At 40.8% G+C, this 19,041-nt stretch overlaps 1 protein-coding gene across 1 annotated transcript in view; it reads right to left on the bottom strand.

Moving 5' to 3' along the window:
- The window catches only part of Gpat4 (glycerol-3-phosphate acyltransferase 4), a 34,718-nt gene that overhangs the window by 14,821 nt on the left and 856 nt on the right, over positions 1–19,041 (bottom strand). The window contains exon 2 of the mRNA XM_005066553.4: positions 2,822–3,780. Coding sequence (XP_005066610.1) covers positions 2,822–2,986 — 165 coding nt within the window. The 5' untranslated portion in view covers positions 2,987–3,780. The remainder of the gene's footprint in view (positions 1–2,821; positions 3,781–19,041) is intronic.

Here is a 19,041-nt window from a genome sequence, read left to right as displayed (position 1 = left end):
GGAGGGAGGGAGGAAGGGAGGCAGGGAGGAAGGAAGAGAGGGAAGAGGGAAGGAACGAGAGACAGAAACCAATCACTAAATATGTCCACATTAAAGAAGAGGGAATCAGACTACTTCCCTTCAAAAGCCAGCAAAATTATCTGGAGAGCTTTATAAAACTGCTCATGACAAGACCAATCGATCAAGATACTAGTACCCAAAATAAGCACTTTTTTTTGAGAGGGTCTTATGCATCCCAAATTGGCTTCAAACTCACCCAGGATGACCTTGAATTTCTGACTTCCCGACTTTACCTCCTGAGTCCCGGGGTAAGAATGTACCACTACATTCTGTTTAATATTGTGCTGCAGATTGAACCCAATGCTTTGTACATGCATAACACACTTCAGTAAGCTACATCCGCAGCCTAAAATAAGTACTTAAATGTTTCCCTGGGTGATTAAAATGTTTAGTTAGGAGGGAGAACTAAAGAATTATGATAATCTTTTAGCTTTCTTCCAATTCTAAAAATATGCATATCCTCCCAGTTTAGGGAAAAAAATGAAGAATCTTTTAAAGGTAAAATAAGTCATTCTATGCCAGAGACAAAAATCTTTGTCCTCAAATTCTGCTGAAACCTAATCTCCAATATGATATTATTCAGAGGTGAATAAGGTTATGAAGGAAATGCCCTCAAGAATAAGGTTATAGGGGCTGAAGAGATAGTTAAGCTGATAAGATCACTTATTGCTCTTGAAGATTGGGTTTTGATTCCCAGCACCCAAAATTAAATAGTTCACAACCACATATACTTTCAATTACAAGAGATCTGACACCCTTTTCTGGTCTCCACTATACCTATACTCACTTGATACACATACATATACACATAAAACAATGAAAGAACTCTTTTAAAGGAATGTGGTTATAAAACGGATCCCATCAAGCTCCATCATCCTGAGGACACAGTAAAGTCTATAAACCAGGAAGTAGGCACTGGCCAGACAATGCTGCCAGCACCTTATTCTTGGAGAAACTTTGTTTTTATAGGTCATCAGTCTATGACAGCAGAATGTTATAGTAGCCCATTGGGCATTTCTCAAAACCAAGCAATTAACACATACAAGTGTAGGTATATTTAGATGTATATACACGGATACACATATACATACTTTCCAAAGTTTGATAACATCTTAGCCTGTACCTAAATATTGTCATTGATGAAAGTAGCATCAATTCTTTGAGTCCACTAAGATTAATTCACAGGATTGAGCTCATTGGTAGAATGCACGCAACCATGTAAGAGAGTGCACAACATGCGTGCACACCCTCCCCACACACATCTGTTTTTAAAATGACAATTTCTAGGGGCAAGAAAGATGACTAAGGTAGAAAAGCAACTGAGGAAAATGGGTACCATCAACCTCAGGCTCCCGCATGTACACATGTTCACCAACACAGGCTAACATAAACATAAAGGAAATAAAGGGTAACATCAAACAGGTACTCCTAACATGAGTCCACAGCAGCACTATTTACAGTAGCCATAAGGTGGAAAACAGTTCATCAAAGATGAATGCATAAGCAAACCACATCACAGATACCTACTGAGTTATTATTCAACCACATCTATCACCCAAAAGTACCAACAACTACTACCAAGCAGGTAAGCTCTGAAAATACTAAGTTAAAGAAGGCAAACAAAGAAGAGTGCATCATGTAGGATTCTATTCACAGGACATATTTAGAATAGGTAAATTCAGAGAACACAGTTTGTGTTAGCCAGGGCCTTAGAAGAGGAAACAAGGACAGACTAATGAGTGAGTTTGGACTACCTTTGCACTAGTTATCCCCTACTCTGGAATTACTGTACCTGGCTTAAGAGCTTCCTCTTAAGTGATAGCAACATATGGCAGTAGAACAGGTGGTGACTGTATCACATGAACATACGGAATGCCACCAAACTGTGTTTAGAATGGTTGGATTTGTCGTCTTCTTATTTCACCTCAATTTCAAATTTTTTAAAATCATGTGTGTATGTGTGCATATCTGTATGTGCCTGTGCACTAAACTAAGTGCAGATCCCACAGAGGCCAGAGGTGTTAGATTCCCCTGGAGCTAACATTACAGGTGGTTATGAGTCATTGGATGTGGGTCCTGGGATTCACACCTGGGTCCTCTAAAAGAAGCAGTACATGCTCTTAACCCCTGTGCCACCTCTCCAGCCCACAGAACTCAAAAGAACTAAAAGAATGTGGGAAAACAAATTAAAGACTGCAGAGTGTTTACAAAGCATGCCAGAACCACCAACTAAACCAAACAAACCTATAAGATATCACATGAACGAGTGCATCATATTATCATGGTACATTACTCAAATTATGCAGTGTCAGCTGTGGAAAAGAATTCCTGAGTATTTGGTGACTACTGAAAACATTCTGCAACTAAAGTAGCAACTGTCTGTCTACATATTAAAGTCTTGTAGCACAGGTCAACTTCTAGGAGATACTACTTCACATCTGCTTCCATTGAATACAGCCAGTTCTGTTCCACAGTATGTTAAGTTCTGATGTATTCTCTATCTTTCTGAAAAAGTGAAATGCTCTTTTCTGTGCATTCTTCTCACATGAATTTAGGATCGACCCCAGACTGCTGTGGGAGAGTACAAAAGGAGTCCATTAGTAAAAGCCTTATGTCCGACTACCTGTTCTGCATGAGGCACTTTCTGATGTCTAAGCCCCACCATGATGTAGAAGGTAAAAGGACTCCTGGTAAGAACCACTCTTCCTACTAATGCCCTTCTCTCCCCTGTGAGGAAACCTATCACAATAGTACAACTTACCGCAAAGATCTTTAACAATGTTTTCATGTAGAGCTTTCGGATACCAAAGGAGACTCCAAAAATGGCAGGGACTATGATGAAAACGAGTAGCAGGGTGAAGAGGACAGTCAGGGAGATGCCCAGAAGGTTGACAATCAAGCTATCAAAAGGCAGCAACAGGAACATGGTGGAGGATGCAGGTCAGGCTGGTGCCCTCCTTTATACACACAAACACGTCTTCAGATGGTCCCTTCCAACAGCACAAGTCTTGGAAAGGAAGCCAGTCCCCCACAGGTGACAAACTCCATCTCAAAGTTCATGCCATCCAACTGCCTGAATACAGAGCTGTGGTGTAGAACAATAGATGAAAAGGGCCACAGGAGCACCCCAGAAATTCCAGGTCTTCTTGGTGCAGATAGAGCTGTGGTCAATGAGGCAGGACAAGGCTTCAGGAACAGCATCCGAGCCCTGAGTGACTGGCAAAAGAGGCTATGTGGGCTGCTTCCAAGGTTTTACAAGCATTCAGCAGGTAAATTTGTCCTAAAGGTCTGTATTGCCAGATGTACCAAGAAGAGTCCACCTTGGTGCCAGAAGAATCCTGATAACTCCAGTAGACAAGAGTAATTGCTGGCACTTCACACCAAAGGCTTCTCAATGTCAGTATACAGAAGTAACTTTTACTTAAAATTCCTTCATAAGCTAAAACTGAGTTCACTGTAAAGAGTTCATAGCTGGTCCCATGCTCTCTTGGGGGGGGGGGATGCTCCCGGTGCTGGCTGCCCCAGGACCCTCCTACCCGGAGTGCCCCAGCCTTTGCCAGTAACAGACAGAGGCTGGCACAGAATGTCTCATGCTGCCTGTACCGAGCAATATTCCAGACACGCCTGGCATTGGTGTCCTCTGATATTCTTCTCCCTTAAGGCACCCTTCTCAGTGGTGACCTGGGTTCTTGGCAAAAGGTTGTTTACATGCTGCCAGAGCTGGGGGGTGAAAACAGAAACACCATCAGTCACACAAAGCAAGAGGAGAAATGTCAATGTGCTTCTTATGTGTGGCAAGGGAAAGCTGTTTTAGGGTGAACCCATAGCCAGTTTCTCTAATCATCAAGGTCAAAAAGAAGCAGGCAAATAGATACACATATGGAGAAAACAAACAAACAAACAAACAAACAAACAAAAAAACAAAAAAGGTTTCCATAGTGTTTTCAACTGCCATGAGAGGAACTACAGTCACACCAACTTTCTGATAGTACATATTTTGAAAACTAAGGGTATAGTATGGAATGCAAATCGCATTATGACTTGTCCCATAACAGGTGGGACCAGCTTTGTGTTCTTCTCAATATAATTTCTACTCATACAGGAAAATCATTTGTTCCTATCCTTCTCACGACCAGGCAACAAAAATGAGGACATTACTAACAAGGCATGCTGTTCTTCATATTGCTTTTTATTTTATCTTAACTTGGAAGAGAGTTCTGTTAGTAAAAACAGAGCTCCCCCACTCTTTGGGGGTGCACAGTTTGCAACTAAAGTAACATACCAGGATTAAGGTAATTTATCTTTTAAGACTAGACACTAGTAATTTTACCTTTTTGTTAAATATTGCTGTGCTAAATAATCCTACCACATATGATTTAGTAGCAGCAAAATTCCTAGAATACTAGAACTGTAGAAGAAAGGAAAATACACATTTAAACTTTTACAAGATATTTATCACATTTCTTCCATAGAAATTAAGCCTTCCAATCCATTACATTTGGCACACCTCTAATCCCAGCACTTAGGACACAGAGGCAGGAGGATCTCTGTGTGTTCGATGCCAGGCTGGTCTACAGATCAAGTAACAGGGCAGGCTCCAAAGCTACAGAGAAACTTTTCAAAAAAAAAAAAAAAAAAAAAAAGAAAAGAAAAAGAAAAAAAAAAGTAAAGTAATCCAATATATAGTGCTCATTCTAAATACAAAAAGTAAAGTAATCCAATATATAGTACTCATTCCAAATACAAGTTACTAATGCAAGTCCTGAACTCTGAAGTATCCTATCAAATCTTTCTAGCAAAAAATGTTTACCATGTGTTGCAGGGGACAGAACCCAGGCCGTTCCCTAACTATACTAGGCAAATACTCTATAACATAGCTACACTCCAGGAACAACCTCCCAGTTTTGTCCCAATACACAGTGCAAGAAACTGAACAAATAGGTACTGACTTACCAACAATTTTGATCAGTGTTTTATGAACTAAATGTGTTATCTCAGGGCTGGTGAAGTAGCTCAGTGGGTAAAGGACCTTGCCACCAAGCTTAAGGCCCTGAGTTTGATCCCCAGAACCCACATAGTACAATTAATTCCCACAAGTTGCCCTCTGACTTCCACATATGCACCACAAAATAAGCAAATGTAATAGAAAATGGTACTATTGACACTGAGCTGAAGCATTATCCACACACTGTCCTCATTTACTTTCCTTACCACTCTATGGTAGAGTCATCACCACTACCATTTACAAATGAAGACAATAAAATTTAGAACTAAACTTCCCAGAGTCATGCAACCTATTAGTACAGTAGAAGGGGAAGGGATTGTTTCTTATCCCATGTTCTTTAACAACATTTATGGCTTTCTACATCTCAAACAACCCTGAAATAATCAGTACCTTGCTTATGCAAGGTACTGAGGATTTTCTATTGAGAAACACCACAGGATAGATCTGGAGTCATGTATCAGAATTTGCTGTTCTCAGAATCCAAGTACATGAGTGTTTTTTTCATTTTTAAAAACTGGCCAAACTCATTATACATGCCAGATTTCTAACCACATCCTCAAAGTGACTGAGGAATTTGCGTCACTGTGTTCCTTACACCTATCAGAGCCTAGCTTAATTCAAGAGCCATACCCTCTATCCTGGCTCCTGTTCCCCTTGGCCAGCATTCCCACGAGAAGATGCAGCAAGAGCCCTCTGTCCCACTGCCCAAGGTTACCTCTCATTCCACGGGCCCAGCATGACTATCACATATCAAATTTGACCCACATGTCAAAGTTTTGAACATTTCTTCTTTGCATCATAATCAGCTGAGAATTCCCAAGGTTATTCTGGGTTCATGTCCCCAAAACACTAAAATAAAAACATGTGGCAACACACTCATTTCTTCAGTTAGTCCAAGAGTTGGCCAACCACAGATTTCTGGCTATGGCTTGCTTTATAAAGCTCCAGAGCTTTGTATGGATTTTACAATTTTAAAGAGATATGGAAATAAAGATGTGTGACAGAAACCATGGCCTGCAAAAGCCTAAAATACTAACCACTGAGCCTTCACAGAAATGGCTTGTACCTATCCTTTTTGCCATGAGAGGTGGTGACCTCTCCCCCCTCACCCCCCCCCCAGAGTACTTGCTCATGAAAGCTGAACTCCAAACCAGAGAACACTGAACTAGTCTGACAAGTTCTCTGGCCAACACCAATACATAAATTCTTAGAAGTCAAGGAAACAATAAACTGCAGTTAAAAAATAATCTCCTACACACCTTGGAGGATTAACAGAAATATTGAAGTCACAAGTACCCGAAATATCAGAAAACTGCTCAATTAGAAGATAATCACTTTGCCTCATGTAACATACAACACTATGTGGTAGAGAAGCCATTAATTAATATTTGCTTATTCTCTTAGCTTCCACAGCCAGATTCCAGCCAAACACTGAGAATCACATCAACCAAAAGCTCCCCTCCCCCCCCAAAATACTCAACTGTTCCAGAGAAAAACACAAGACCCAACTAGTTCTAAGTGTCAGAAAGGAAGACAGTTTCACTGTAGTCAGAGACAGAGCCAACAGCTGAACTAGCTAAACTTTTTAGTTTAGCTAGAGTAGTCTCCTCAATCCTTGGGAGTGACTCGCTGAACAAATAGCATAATATATTGCTAATAGTCAGTGAACAAATAACCTATAGACAGCAATCAAGTGAAAAAGCAAACGCCAAGTAGGAAAAGACAGGAGCCCTAGAAAAAGTTGGGAAATGAATTATTTAAATTCATTTAAACCTCTACACCAGTTCATATCTAGTCATAGGCATGTAGCAGGAGCTATAACCACTCCTACTCCAAATGCTACCCTCTGATCTTTACATGTCCACACACATGTGTGCATGTACACACACACACACACACACACACACACACACACACAGTTTAGACCACAAAGTACATGCTTGTCACACATTAGATATCAATTAACAATTCATACTCTGCAAGGAACTGTCCTAGTTAGCTGTATAGACACACACACACACACCTGTGAAAAGATTGCTTAAACTAAACTGACCAGTAGGCATGTCTGCTGGGGACTATCTTGATTGTTAATTGACACAGAGGGCCAGTCCACTATGGGTGGCACCATTTCCTAGCAAATAGTCCTGGGTTATATGAGAAAGGTAGCTAAGAATAAATGAGAAAGCCAGCCAGCAGTCTACCTGCTTGGGTTCCCTCAGTAATGAGCTGCAACCCAAAGTATAAGACAAATACATCCCCTTCTCAACTAAAACTGGTATCTGCCACAGCAGCATTAATAAAAGTAGAACAGGACCCAAAGAAAATCAAGATTATTTTGAATTCTGAACAACAAATTTTAAATAGTCTTCGAGGTATTTCATAGGGCACAAAATCCACAAGAAAAAAAAGAGAGATAATGAAAAAATAAAAATTACATTCACAGCAAGTACTCAATTAAAAAAAAGGTAACTATAAAACAAACAAACAAAAATGTTATTTAAACCTCTATTCTAAGCCAGGTGTGGTAGCCCATGCATGTAATCCCAGTACTCAAGAGGCCGGGGCAGGAGGCTCAAAGTTCAAGGCTACCCTTACCTATATATTAAGTTTTTGGGTAGCTCAGAATACATGAGACTGTCAAAACCCCCAACCATCCAACCAACCACACTATGGTAAATTGTACCAAACCACTGTGTTGATGACAATTGTAAAATAACCTCAGATGTCAATGGTTAAAGTGTTAACATGTTATGTTACAATCTCTTTGAGAATAATTTAGCAATTTTCTTAAAGCTTAAATGTTGATACCTTAGGTTCAGCAATACCACTTACAGAAATGCATACTAAAAATAAATAAAAGCAATAGTTCTCAACCAAAGCTGATTTTTTTTTTACCCCTTGGGAGCATTTAACAACTGCAGGTATATTTGGTTACCATAACTCAGAACAGTGATACTACTGGCACCTGGTGCAATGGAGCTGGGATGCTACTAAAATTGTCAGGTATGGGATTGCTCCATAACAAAGAATCACCTTGTCTAAATATCCATAGAGCTGGGGTTAAAACCCTATACTAATGCATATGCAAAAGGAAGCAGGTACAGCTGTACTTTAAATATCTAAAAAAAAAAAAAAAAATACCAAGCCCCATCAGCAGGTCACAACAGCACACTATCTTTTAAAAAAAAAAAAAAAAGGGACGAGCTGGAAAGATGGCTCAGTGATCAAAAGAACTTGCTATACAAGTATGAGGACCATAGTTCACACTGTAGCATATACACAATAAGCCTGGTATCCAGGGCACAACTGTAACTCTAGCTCTGAGGCAGGTGGAAACAAGAGGATCACTAGGGATTGCTGGCTTCCAGCCAAGCTAATAAAGTAAATAAGCAAATAAATAAATAAATAAAAAGAAACATGAGTCCCAGGTTTAGGGTGAGAGAACACCTGGATACCCTTTTCTTTATTTAGCCATAAAAAGTGCAATTCTCATTTACAGCAATATGGATGGAACTAGAAGTCAATATATTAAGCAAATTATGTCAGACACAGAAAGACAAGCATCACATATTTTTACCTGTAGAAACAGGTTAGTCAACCTGTAGAATGAATTGGAAGAGTGATCACTAAATAGAAGAGTAGGGTAGAGTGAGGCGTGAGGAAGTTCAGTAGGGGGCACTAGGGCCACAAGATGGCTCAGAAGCAAAGGCACTTGTCATCAAGATTGATGATCTGAGTTCAATTCCTGAAAGGAGAGAACTGATTCCCACAAGCTGTCTCTGGCCTCCACACTTGTGCTTTGGCACACACATGCCCACACACATAAAACCCATGAATAAAATAAATGTAACTAAAAATATATAAACAAGGTACACCAAAGTTCAACTGGAGGTAAGTACTGTTTTTAAGCACAACTGGTTAAACTATAATAGATTCCAAAATGGTTTGAAGAGTATGGCATTTCCAGTATATAAAATGATTGTTTAGAAATAGAAATATTTATTTACACTAGATAGCATGATTAAAATGCCCACATGTATTGGATCACCATAATGATGTATAAATATGTTTCAGGAAAAAAACCTCAAAATACAGACCATGGTCTGTACAATGCACTGAAATCAGAGTGAAGAAAATATTTTGTGTTTAAAAATAGCACACTGAGCCGGGCGTTGGTGGCGCCCGCCTTTAATCCCAGTACTCGGGAGGCAGAGGCAGGCGGATCTCTGTGAGTTCGAGGCCAGCCTGGTCTACAGAGCGAGTTCCAGGACAGCCTCCAAAGCCACAGAGAAAAACCAAAAAATAAAAAAAATAAAAAATAAAAAATAGCACACTGTGTGAATCGTAAGTTCACATAAGACCATCACAGTAATTCTGAAACCAGTGGCACTGATTGGGAGGGGGGGCTGGAAGCATTATATGCTAGAAGCAGACCCAGCCACAGCTATACCAAGTCCACAATTGGCTCCATCAGGATATACTTAGTCACCCAGGCCTCAGTCCAGACAAAATGAATGAGAATCTATGTGGAGGAAGACTACTACTATTTAATGCACTGGGCTGAGATAATACTTGCCAGGGTCACACAACCAGTGAGTGGTAGGACAGGGATTAGAACAAGGGTCTCTTTCTCCTAGTCCAAACTCTTTTTTTTTTTTTTTTTTTTTTTTTGGTTTTTCGAGACAGGGTTTCTCTGTACTGTTTTGGAGGCTGTCCTGGAACTCATTCTGTAGACCAGGCTGACCTCGAACTTACAGAGATCCACCTGCCTCTGCCTCCCGAGTGCTGGGATTAAAGGCATGAACGCCACCAACGCCCGGCTTAGTCCGAACTCTTTAACAACTGCACATGAAATAAACACTTGCCTCATTGGCAGACTTGTTTACCAGAACTTCTTGGTAATTAGAAAAAGTCCCAAGAACATCTGGATTTGTATTCAAAAGAAACAAATTTGTAAGTATTCCTAGGAAACTCAGTGATTCTAATGTGTAGCTGAAGCTGGGTTCAGGATTATTACCAATGAACTCAGTAAAAACAAATAAAATCTGAGAAAACCACTAACTGTCTTTGATGATGTATACCCATAAGTAAAAGGCATCTAACTCTCTAAGTAGAAAAGGGGGAAGGGAATATAAACAAATTTTGGTACACTGGTAAGAAAGCTCATGACAGGATATGAAACTTCATCTTAGGTTGCAAACTCTGGTAAAAATCATTCTGTGTTAGAGATCACTCAGATGAAACTAAAGTGGCTGTCAACTAGAAAAATGAGACTGACTCTGGTCACCCTTAAGGTAGAGAATAATACTATTATTAGAAGTTATGGGGGTATAAATTTTAGCACAATATTAAAAAATCCAACCCAAGTGCTGGAGAGATGACTCAGTGGTTAGGAGCACTGGCTGTTTTGCCTAAGTACCTGGGTTCTAAGAACCTGGGTTCCCAGTACCCATATGAAGGCCGGGATCATTTATAATGTCAGTTCCAGGAGATTTAATACCATCTTCTTTGCATCAGTACCTTCCAGATATCATACAAAGGACCACAAATCACATGATTTCATTTAAATGTAATCAACAAGTCCATAAAGACACAAATAGACTAGTGGCAGCAAGGACTGCAGAAAAGTGGAAAGATTGGGACTAACAGTTAAAAAGGTGTAGGTTCTTCCTAAAATGATGAGACTGTCCTGACTTGACTGGTGATTCTTGCACATATTTGTTCATATAGTAATTACTGAACTGGATGCTTTATATGTGTGGGTGGTTACTTTGGCTCAGTTTCTAGTTTTACTTTATCATGGAGAAGGCACAGCATAGTTCAGAGACAGAAAGATGCAAGAAGAGCTCTGTATCTCGGCAGCAGATAGAAGGCAGAGAGGCAAGTGTGTGTGTATTAAATGGGAAAGTTGTATAGTGTGTGAATTTTAAATTACTTTTAAAAGATTAAGTTATTAAAAACTAGTAAGTGGGCTGGGCGTTGGTGGTGCATGTCTTTAATCCCAGCACTCAGGAGGCAGAGGCAGGCGGATCTCTGTGAGTTCAAGGCCAGCCTCCAAAACAATACAGAGAAACCCTGTCTCAAAAAAACAAACAAACAAACAAAACACTAGTAAGTGGAGCTGCCGGTGGTGGCGCAAGCCTTTAATCCCAACACTCGGAAGGCGGTGGCAGGAGGATCCCTGTGAGTTCAAGGCCAGCCTCGTCTACAAGAGCTAGGTCCAGGACAGTCTCCAAAGTCACAGAGAAACCCCACAAAAAAACAAAAAAATAAAAAATAAGTCCAAATGGATCAAAGACCTCAACATAAATCCAGCCACACTGAACCTCTTAGAAGAGAAAGTGGGATGTATTCTTGAACGAATTGGTACAGAAGACCACTTCCTGAACATAACACCAGTAGCACAGACACTGAGATCAACAATTAACAAATGGGACCTCCTTAAACTGAGAAGCTTCTGTAAGGCAAAGGACACAGTCAACAAGACAAAAAGGCAGTCCACAGAATGGGAAAAGATATTCACTAGCCCCACATCTGACAGAGGGCTGAGCTCCAAAACTTATAAAGAGCTCAAGAAGCAAGTCTCCAAAACACCAAAGGATCCGATTTAAAAGTGGGGTATAGAGAATTCTCAATAGAGGAGTCTAAAATGCCTGTGAGACACTTAAGAAAGTGCTCAACATCCTTAGCCATCAGGGAAATGCAAATCAAAACAACTCTGAGATATCTAATCTTACTCTGGTCAGAATGGTTAAATATCAAAAACACCAATGACAGTTTATGCTGGAGAGGATGTGGGGAGAGGGGAACACTCCTCCACTGCTGGTGGGAGTGCCAACTCGTACAGCCACTTTGGAAATCAGTATGAAGATTCCTCAGGAAAATGGGAATCAGTCTACCACAAGATCCAGCAATTCCACTCTTAGGCATATACCCCAAAGAGGCGCATTCATACAACAAGGACATTTGTTAGCAGCGTTATTTGTAATAGCCAGAACCTGGAAGCAACCTACATGCCCCTCAACTGAAGAGTAGATAGAGAAAATGTGGTACATCTACACAATGGAGTACTACTCAGTGGAAAAAAACAATGGAATCTTGTAATTTGCAGGCAAATGGATGGCACTAGAAGAAACCATCCTGAGTGTGGTAACCCAGTCACAAAAAGATAAGCATGGTATGTACTCAATCATATATGGATTTTAGGCATGAAACAGGGGAGTGCCAGCCTACAATCCCACAGCCAGAAAGTCTGGGAAACAGGGAGGACCCTAAGAGAGATATGCATGGTACCCAGAGAAGGGGAACAGGACAGAATCTACTGAGGGGAAGGGGAGGGGAAGCTGGGAGCAAGAGAGGGGGTGAAGACGAGGGGAGAGGAGGATGTGGGGGAGCAAGAAGGTTGAATCGGGGGAAGAATAGAGGAGAGCAGGATGAGAGATACCAAAATAGAAGGAGCCATAACGGGTTTGAAGAGAGATCTGGCACTAGTGAGATGTCCAGAGATCTACAAGGATGACACCAACTGGCAATCTAACCAACAGTGGAAAGGCTACCTTAAATGCCCTTCCCCGATTCACCTGTATGCCATCCTAGAACCTACATCCAGTGGCTGAAGGAAGCAGAGGCAGACACCCACAGCTAAACACTGAACTGAACTCCTGAAACCTAGTTGCAGAGAGGGGGGAGTAATGAGCAAAGGAGTCAAGACTTGGCTGGTGAAACCCACAGAAACAGCTGACCTGAACAAGGGGGAGCTCATGGATCCCAGACTGATAGTTGAGAGGCCAACATGGGACTGATCCAGACTCCCTGAACGTGGGTGTCACTGAGGAGGCCTCCTCATTCTTTGGGGCCTCGGGCGATAGATCAGCATTTATCCCTGGCATCCAGATGGACTTTGGGAGCCCATTCCACTTGGAGAGATGCTGTCTCAGTCTGTACACATGGGGGAGGGCCTAGGCCCGCCCTGGATGATATGACAGACTTTGGAGATCTCCCATGAAGGGCCTTACCCTCCTTGGAGAGTTGAGTGGGGATTGGGTGGGTGGCTGGGGGAGGGTTGAAAGGGGGTGGTGGGAGGGGCGAGGGATAGGGAGCTGGGATTGACATATGAAGCAAGTTTGTTTCTAATTTAAATTAAAAAAATCAAAACAAAACAACCAGTAAGTGGGACTGTAGAGTTTTTTTGTCTCCTGGTCTCTCAAAGTGTGGAGCCTAAGCACTTAAAATCTCTACCAACAGTACCAATCAACCAGATCAAGCTATCAGTTCAGTGCTTGATAAATTGATAATATAAATATTACTTATCATTTCAGAGCTGGAGGCAACAAGCTGATGGAAAATCACAAAGTTGTGACTTAACCACTGAGAATCCAGTTCAACCTTAGTATTTTATAAGCTCTAAGGGATAAATATTAACTAAGACAAACCACAGAAGAGAAGCAGGACTATACCTCAGATCAGATCCCAGATCCCAAGTCTAGAGATCTTTCTGTTCCTGGGATAACTTCACATTTACTTTTGGGTGGGATAAACTTCAGACCTATCAAATGCTCGCTTCTGATATGATGGCAAACATGACTCCCAGGTACAGTAGGGATGACTTCATTTTAACTCTTTCCAATAGTAAAATGGAAAGAATAGCCTGAATGGGATGCTACAGCTCAGTAGGAAAGATGTTTCCACAGACACAGAGAAACATTGAAGCTAAGGTAAAGTGAACCTAAAGAATCACCAACATACATACATTTGAAATCTTCTCTGGGTAAAATAAATTATCCAAGGTATAGTCAGATTACAATAGGCAAAGGATGACTGAGCTCACTAGAAAGAGTGGGGCTTGGTTTAAGGTCTTGTTCTCCCCCAACTCCTAAGGTCACTCTGAACTCATCAGTTAGCACTGGATAGTAAGTAACATGGTACACCAAGTTCACTCCCAACAATAGAAAGGTCTCCTACAGCTAGGAAAAAACAAGCAATTTGATAAACAGTATCATTCACTTAAGAAATGGGGAGAGATGGCTCAGCAGTGAAGAACACTGTCCTTGCAAAGGACCCAGGGTAGGTTTTAGCAGTTATAGGGTATGAGATGCCCTCTTCTAGCTTTTGTAGGCACTGCAGGCACATGGTGCACACAATACTGCAGGTAAAACACACACACACACACACACACACACACACACACACACACACCTTTTTAAAAACCTGAAAGGAAGGGAGGGAGGAAGTGGATGGAAAGATGGAATAATGAAGTGAATGGAGATGGCTCAGTGGTTCAGAGCAGCAGCTTCTCTTGCAGAAGACCCAGATTTGGTTCCCAGCACCCACATGGTCTATACATGTATACACATGGTTATAACTCTGGTTCCAGTGTGTGTGGGGGGGGAGAGCAACATGGTCTTTAGGCCTCAAATGACACATTGGATGCATGTGGTGCTTATATGCATGCAAGCAAAACACTACTTGTACACATAAAAACAAATCTTAAAATAAGACAATGTGGGGCCCAGTGAGATGGCTTGGTAAGGACACTTGCTGTGAAAGCCATAAGGACCTGAATTCAACTCTACAACACGTTTAAAAACAACAAAAAAGTTCAGTAGCAGTTCTCCCATGTTTCAAGTAAGACTGTTGAATCTTTATGCAAAAAGATATTTTTTTAATGCCAGTAAAAAAGCAAGTGAGATATCTCAGTGTATAAAGGTGCTTGTCACTAAACCTAATGACCTGAGTTGTATCCCTGGGAATCAGATGATGGAAAGAGAAACCAGCTGGGAATGTAGATGCACACCTATAATCCCAGAACTGGAAGCAGGCAGTTCTTTGTGACTTTGAAGCCAGTATGGTCTACATAGTAAGTTCCAGGCCAGCCAGAGCTACATACTAAAACCGTCTACAGAGATAAAACTGACAAGTTGTTCCTCTGACTTCTACCCTCACACCATAGAACACATAGAAGCTCCTCTGATGTGCATGTGCCTCTGAGTTCGAGGCCGGGCTGGACCGACAGCCTCCAAAACAATACAGAGAAACCCTGTCTCATAAAAACCAAAAAAAAAAAAAAAAAAAAAAAAAAAGTTGGTTACTACTGATTGGGCATGTTAATTAGGGCAGCCAAAAGGGGGCTTTTTGATTGCTAGACTTCAATATTTTGATAGCTGGATCTTGGTAGTCAGTTTCAAGAGGAGGAAGCAGCTAAATACAGGAATAGACTGTGGTGACTAGCTTCAGGAATGTAATCTGTAATCTAACGGTTTAGAAGGTAGAGGGAATGGCAGAGAAGGATAAAGCAAAAACTGTTGGCACCATGTTTGCCATGCCTGGGTCTACTACAGCCCTTTAAGATGTTGCTCCCGAATACTCCTCCACTGTTGAACCTCTTGCTTCCTCTCTCGTTCAAGCTTGAACCACAAACAAGTAGTAGAGTGGGAATTTAAGTGGGAATGGCATGTGACTTTTGAAACCTCAAAGCCACACCTCCTAAGCCTTCCCAAACAATGCCAGCAACTGGGGATCAAGCATTCAAAAGCTGGAGACCATGACGGACTGCTCATTCAAACCACCACATGGTAGAAGAGAAAGCAAACTACGTCAACTACACTGGGCTGCTTCCCACTGAACTCCATCTGTATGACAATTACTATATTGGTTACAAACTCACAACTGGCCATCCTGAAAGTAAATCTACAACCATGCACAACATACACAGACTATATTCATGTCTAAATCCCAAAGCACTCTACAGTCTAGGGTTTGCTTGTTCACAGCACTCCTTGGACAACACCCCCACATTAAGTGTGAAAACTGATACACAAATAAAACTACAGCCATGCACTTGTGCTAGACTTTTTCTCACTGTGACCAAAATGATCAAGTAACTCAAGGGGAAATTTTTTTATTTGGCTCAGCTCCAGAGGTTCAGTCTAAGGTTGCCTAGCTCCACAGGCTTGGGCAAAACACGACAGCAGTATGTGTGATGGACTCCGCTGTTCACTTCATGGCAGACAGGAAGCAAAGGTGAAATACAGAAAGACATAGCTCTGAAGGGCACAGCTCCTGTGTGTCTTCTTAGAGTCAGACATTTCTCACCTTTCACCACTATTCAGTAATGCTACCATATAAATCTACCAAGGTAGGTGGATCTTTGAGTTCGAGGCCAGCCCGGTTTAGAGTGAATTCCAGGGCAGGCTCCAAAGCTACAGAGAAACCCTGTCTCGAAAACAAACAAACAAAACAACAAAAAGATGGAATATAATCAACATTCAGTTTTACCATATGCTGTCAATGGACGGAATGTGATTCAAGTTAACTCAGTTATATTACTTTTCATTTGGCTTACCAGTTTAACTTGCATAGGGAATGTCATTAATCAACCCCTAGTCCTCTTGTAAAAATACTCCAGTCCTGAACTAATCAACATACAGATTCACTTAGTGAAATTGTCCCATTTAAAGCATCCTTTTCTAAAGACAGGTATCTCATGCAAGAAATCTTGGTAATAGTTATCTTCTGCTTGTATGCACCTCAGTTCATTAAAAAAAAAAAGCAAACCATAATCAAACAAGCAAAACTTTCAACATACTTGAAGAAATTCCTTTAATTGGGTCTTGTAACATTCAGTTTCCTAGCTGCAATATTGTTTCTGGGGGAAAAAAATTAACTGCATAAAGGCAGTTTGGTCAATAACAAAGCACCTAAATAAAGGCAGTGGTCCCCCCAAGATTTTACTACTGATAGACATTGTAGCTATTTTATTTTGTGTGAATGTCCTCTACAATGTTCCAATAACAAACTTCCTAACAATGCACTTTTCAGAACAGTATCTCCACATAACTGTACTGAAAATTTATTGTTTATTTAATTTTTTGCTAGGAAATGCATACCGTTTTATCAAATCAAAACTGAACCCATTCAGCCCAGATGTTTATGTTAACAGCATGAAAGGGCTTATGGAAAGATATTTTTCTCTTAACCACCAAGAGTAAAGCAACCCTAGGGAGGTTATGACAAGAGGGCCAGCCTGGACTACAAAGACCTTCCCATCACATTCATGCCCCCCTCCCAAGGAAAAGGAAAACACCAAGAGCACACTTCCAATCAGTGTAATTTCCATTATTAAACTTCCCAGCAGAGCTGGGGATCAAACCTAGGGACTCAAACATTCTGAGTGCTCCAGCATTTGAGGTGCATCCCCATCCCTAGTGTGATCCCGTGACTTTATTAAATAGCAGTAAATGTTATCTAAATTCTTATATCTTATTCTTATCACCAACCATTTTTAAGCCAGTATTTTCTGGAGTTTTCTAAAAGCTGTAATCAGAACTTCTCCTTTATTCTATATTTACTTTTAAAATAAATTAAAAACTTATTTTCATTTTTAGATTTCCCTGGGAAAGTTCATGCTAACTCATCTAAACCTTTTGTGATTATCAGACTTTTCAAGGCAACCTAAAGGTGGCACCTCACTGTGGCAAAGGAAGACCTAATATGGGGTTGGGAAAATGGTATGTTCTTCCTAGCCTTAGCATAGCCTCTTAGAGCTATTAGTTTGGACAAGTCAATGAACCCCTCTAAAACTGAAGGCTTGTTAAAGAAATAAAGGAAGGAAGGAAGGAAGGAAGGGAGGGAGGGAGGGAGGAAGGAAGGAAGGAAGGAAGGAAGGAAGGAAGGAAGGAAGGAAGGAAGGATGAAGATATTGGATAAGATGATCTGGAAGGTCTCATTCATGAATATGCATACTGAAACTAGAAATTTGGTCTTTTTCTTAGTCATTCCCCACTTAAAAAATTTAAATGCTTCATTATTTTATGTTTATAAGTGTTTTGCCTTCATGCATGTCTGTGCATATCTGGTGCCTGAGGCCAAAAGAGGGTGCTGGATCCCCTGGAACTGGAATTATGGGTAGCTGTGAACCACCATATAGACGTTGGGTATCAAATCTAGGTCCTCTGTAAGAGCACTCTGTGCTTTTAAGCTCTAAGCCATTTTCCAACTGTTCTTATTTTAATTGTGTAACTGTATTTCTGTGTGTGGGTTGTGTGCATGTGAGGCTATAGGATCCCCTGGAGCTGAAGTTACTGTAAACCACCAAACAGTGCAGAGAATAAACCAAGTCCTCTGCAAGAATAGCAGGATCTCTTAATTGATCTCTCAAGCCCGTCCATGTTATTGAGACAGGGTCTATCACCAAACCTGGATCTTATCAAATGCTTTGCAAGATCTTCTTGTCTCTGCTTCTCAGCAGTGAGATTACAGATTAGTGCCACATCTGGCTTTTTACATGGATGATAGGGATCTGAACTCAGGCCCTCATGTTCATGCAGTACTTTACCCACCAAGCCATCTCCTCTGCTCAAGGAAGAACTTTTAATAGGTTATCTTCCAACAAAAATACTTAACAATTTTACACAATGCTACAATCTTTATTTTGAAACCTAAGCTACTTTGACATGTAGAGCTCAGCATCTATCAAAAACTCCTCTGGGCCTGGAGATATATACTTCACTGGTAAAAACAAAACAAAAAACTAGCCCCACCCTACCCACACATACTTATGGGGATATACATATGAGGATACACTTCAGAGCTGATATTTTTTTCTTTCTGAGACATAGCAGAAAAAAAATGGGGATGTAGTTGGCACATGATTAACCATAGGTGTCATTGAGACTAAGTAATGGACATATGCTAGCTAGAAACAGTTTGTATATTATCTAAAATACTCCAAAATATAGATCTGAAAAGAAAGTCACTCTCACAAAGAGAAAACAATATTCACAGCAGGCAAGAGCGCAGAAGTTTTGTTCACACGGTCTTTGATTTCAGGTTAAGTGACTTAAATGCCCATTCTTACAGGGTTTCGATACAATCTTCAAGGCATGCTGCCATTCTGCAGCGGTTCCTAAAAGCTCTGCTAGGATGAAGTTAAACGACCTCGGAACCAAAGTTCTTCAAATGCTCTCAAGGCTGCCTAT

This window comes from Mesocricetus auratus, unplaced genomic scaffold (assembly GCF_017639785.1).
Source record: "Mesocricetus auratus isolate SY011 unplaced genomic scaffold, BCM_Maur_2.0 Super-Scaffold_100026, whole genome shotgun sequence".
Taxonomy (NCBI): domain Eukaryota; kingdom Metazoa; phylum Chordata; class Mammalia; order Rodentia; family Cricetidae; genus Mesocricetus; species Mesocricetus auratus.
The sequence above is the reverse complement of the archived record's forward strand: the minus strand, read 5'-3'. Positions and strand labels throughout refer to the sequence as shown.